Source organism: Sinocyclocheilus rhinocerous, unplaced genomic scaffold (genome assembly GCF_001515625.1).
Source record: "Sinocyclocheilus rhinocerous isolate Xijiao unplaced genomic scaffold, SAMN03320098_v1.1 scaffold112, whole genome shotgun sequence".
NCBI classification, from domain to species: Eukaryota; Metazoa; Chordata; class Actinopteri; order Cypriniformes; family Cyprinidae; genus Sinocyclocheilus; species Sinocyclocheilus rhinocerous.
Window position 1 is genome coordinate 17,493 of NW_015644008.1, and position 3,624 is coordinate 21,116.

At 34.8% G+C, this 3,624-nt stretch overlaps 1 protein-coding gene across 1 annotated transcript in view; it reads left to right on the forward strand.

Moving 5' to 3' along the window:
• LOC107757811 (CD48 antigen-like) overlaps positions 1–3,624 on the forward strand; it is a 22,153-nt gene that overhangs the window by 16,389 nt on the left and 2,140 nt on the right. Inside the window, exon 5 of the mRNA XM_016575395.1 lies at positions 2,937–2,986. Coding sequence (XP_016430881.1) covers positions 2,937–2,986 — 50 coding nt within the window. The remainder of the gene's footprint in view (positions 1–2,936; positions 2,987–3,624) is intronic.

Sequence of the window (3,624 nt, forward strand, 5' to 3'; positions counted from 1 at the left end):
GTAAACCGGCTTCAGGGGCAACATGGCTGCCCGAGCGAACAAAAAGACACATAAATGTAAGCATTTTTGGCATTAATAAAGATTTTAACGAAAAGTAGTCATTTGTTTTATGTTACATTCAATCGTGAGTTCATATTTATGGTCATGTTACTCAAAGAAATGTTTGCAAAAAATCGCTAATATTTGCTAACGTCATATCATTACAGACTGCACGATAGTGCCACAACATATTTTCATGTCTGATCAGGGCGATAACCACCATAGACATTGAGGGGGGCTAGTCCCCCCAATAATTAGAAATCGCTAAACCCTTTTCTCAAATATTGCTAATTCGAGAGAGAGAGAGAGAGAAAGAGATGAAAGTTGCGTGTATGAGCGTCTGTGCGTTTCTCTTTTTAGAGTGAGTTTACTTAAAAAACAGCGTTTTTCCTCTAGTTGCTGGAAAATATAATGTAGCAATTAAGTATTTAAACTGTTATTAATAAAAGTCATGGGGCAGCGTTGACAAGTTTATTTTCTCCTGAATGTGTGAGCTGCGCGATCTCCGATATATATGTGTGTGTGTGTGTGTGTCAGTAAGCAGCACATTACTATAGAACGGTAATTAAAGGCTCTATGCACACAAGTATAGGTGTGTGTATTGTAGGAGCTAGACGACATTGGGTATGGTTAGCGATAAGTGTAGGGCTTTAATGTCCCAATAATTTAATAATATTAATAAATGATCATTTACTCTCAATATGTTATTACATACTGTTTTATAATGTACTACAGTACTGAAGTATAAATATCTGTCACCCAATCCCAATTCTACCCCTTAGCCCTTCCCCTTTCCTGTCTCGATTCTCTTTTGGTCGGAGGGGTAGGGGTAAGGGGAAGGGCCAGACAGCCCTTCAAACGAAGAGTTTTCGGGACCACACTTCAAATGAAGGGGTATGAATTATCTCAGTGTAAACCGGCTTGCGATCTCCGATATATATGTGTGTGTGTGTGTGTGTCAGTAAGCAGCACATTACTATAGAACGGTAATTAAAGGCTCTATGCACACAAGTATAGGTGTGTGTATTGTAGGAGCTAGACGACGTATGATGACGTGTGACGGCATAGTAGTGTCCCAATTCTTAGGGGAATTTTTTCACCCCTACCCCTTGACACTCTGTTTCAAGGGACAAGGGGAAGGAGTAGGCGGAGGGGTAGGGGAAGGGGAAGGGGAAGGGGAAGGGGTATAAAATAGAATTGGGATTGGGCCTTAGCCTATTGCTAAAGAAAACACTGCTATTTTAGTGTAAACAGAATTTATCATTATTTGCACTTAGTGTAACTAGAATATATCACTTTTTCCACTTAGTGTAACTGCCAAAAATAAAATAATATCATTGATCAGTTAAAGACAGCTCAGTGTTGATTCAGTTCTGTTCAATTTGTAAAGTTAATTAATTATGAAATGAGTTCCATTGGGCAATATGGCATTGTTTACTAGTCTGAACACTTATTAACAAGCCTTTGTAAAAATAATGGTTAGCACATTTATTTGTAAGGTAACAGCCTCGACAGCTGTGCTGAATTAATGTTCAGTGGTTGTCATGCAACAACATGCATACTACTCTGAAACATTTTGTTGCATATTGTATACTGTTTCACACACTATTCTTAAAAAAAATAGTAGGCAGTATGCACTGTGTACTGGGCAGTAAACAGTAAGCAGTAAGCTAGTGTGCCATTTCAAACACAGCCATAGAAACGCTTGAACTGATTAAACATGAAGACAATAAACACACAACTGTGACAATATGTGGTTTATCTGTGTTCTTCAAGCCATCTTGGGTATTTTCATTATAATAAAGTAAATTTATAATCCATTGCTAAACAACATAGCCTTTATTACAATATATAATATATTTTCTGTCTCATTCTGTGAGAAGAAGCTACATCTGATCAGAAAATTAAGTTATTTCAAACACTCGACAGATGTTGTGGAGTAAAATCATGTTATTAAATGTTCTCTTTTGTTGGACAAAAGATTTATAAATGCTTCTCATTAAGTTTGGGAAGATGTTTGGTGCATTTTGCTTTTTCAGATGCACGTTATAAGCGACTCAAACTCACAGCGCTTGCAGAGATCGAGTAGCATTTACTACTGACGCTGTGCAGATAATTTTTTTAAATCACAGCCTTTGCGATTAAATAATCGCATCAAGCCAAATCACGATTTTGGTTCAATTTCAATTAGTCATTCAGCCCTAATTGATACTATAGAAGAATACTGTGTTCTCCCACCTTTAATAGTTCTCGTCTCTCTACTGAATATCCTCTGATCAGATCAGTTAAACATCTAGTAACCAACTAGTAAAGATCTTTAAGAACAACTTTTTTTTAAATTTGCTTTTAGAACAAGACAAAGTAGGACATACAGCAACTATTCATTAAGCAACTAGCAACTGTTCATCTTTAACTACAATACATTCTAGTTTTTCCAGTTTAGAGCTTAATTTTTAGATTCTATATTCACCTCAACACAACCTGTTCAGGTTTAAATGTCAATGTTTTGCACATAACTACAACGAGGACAGAAGCATATTTGTTCTTTGCTGGTACCAAAAAACAAGGAATAGCAAACTATCATTCAAGAAAATCCAGAATAAGTAGCAAAAGCAAAACGAATGCAATGGATTACTAAAGAATAATGTAATCGTTATTGTTATATTCATTTATAACTGAAATGGTTTACACTATACCTATTGTTTCAACCTTCGGATGCATAAGTTCCACAACATAATGAAACTGAGTTTAGAGCAGTTTAGAATTAACAGCCAATATACACATCTTCTGTTCTTACGAAGCTGCAAGCTACATTTAATTTAATAAAATACCATGAATATTCTTTATTATCTGACATCTTGATGTTAATATATTGCTGTAAATTCTAAACCTCATAGGTGCCCTGGACGAGGTAGTAGAAGGTAATACAGTCTATGCTGAAGTTCAGGTAAGCTTCAAATTACTGTTCATCATTAAGCTCGCAGACATCATTGATGTCATGTGGTACAGTTCTATTTATTCATGTGACTTAAAAAATACAGACAAATCAGAGGCTCCAAAAATGTTTAAAACATATATCTGCCTTTTATCTTTGTCAACATTGTAATGCAAAATTATCACCACATCACCGAAACAAGAGGCATATCTACATTATCTAACTGAAGGCAATATTTGACTTTGCATAGCAGAAAGCATTTAGACATTTCAGTTATAAACAGAAGAGATTACTGCTGCTTATTTTATAATTAAACGTTCTCAAGAAAACACTGATATGCCCAATCCTGAACAAATCCGTCTGCAACTAAAACAATTATCTGAATAGATTAAAATTTACTTTTTGTCACCAGCAAAGATTATCAATTTGTTTATGTTACTAATGTGATAAGAGTCATGCGGGTTCACAGTGAAAATAATTAATATAATAGTTGTAAAAAAAACAAAAAAAACAATAAAGTAGCACAATGTAGCATTTCGCATTTTAAAAACAAAGTAGGTAATAAAAATGACTTTAGTAAAAAGTCATTGTTGATTAATTCAGCAGATGTTTAATAATGAAGCATGCACAAGCTTGTTCATGAGACTTTT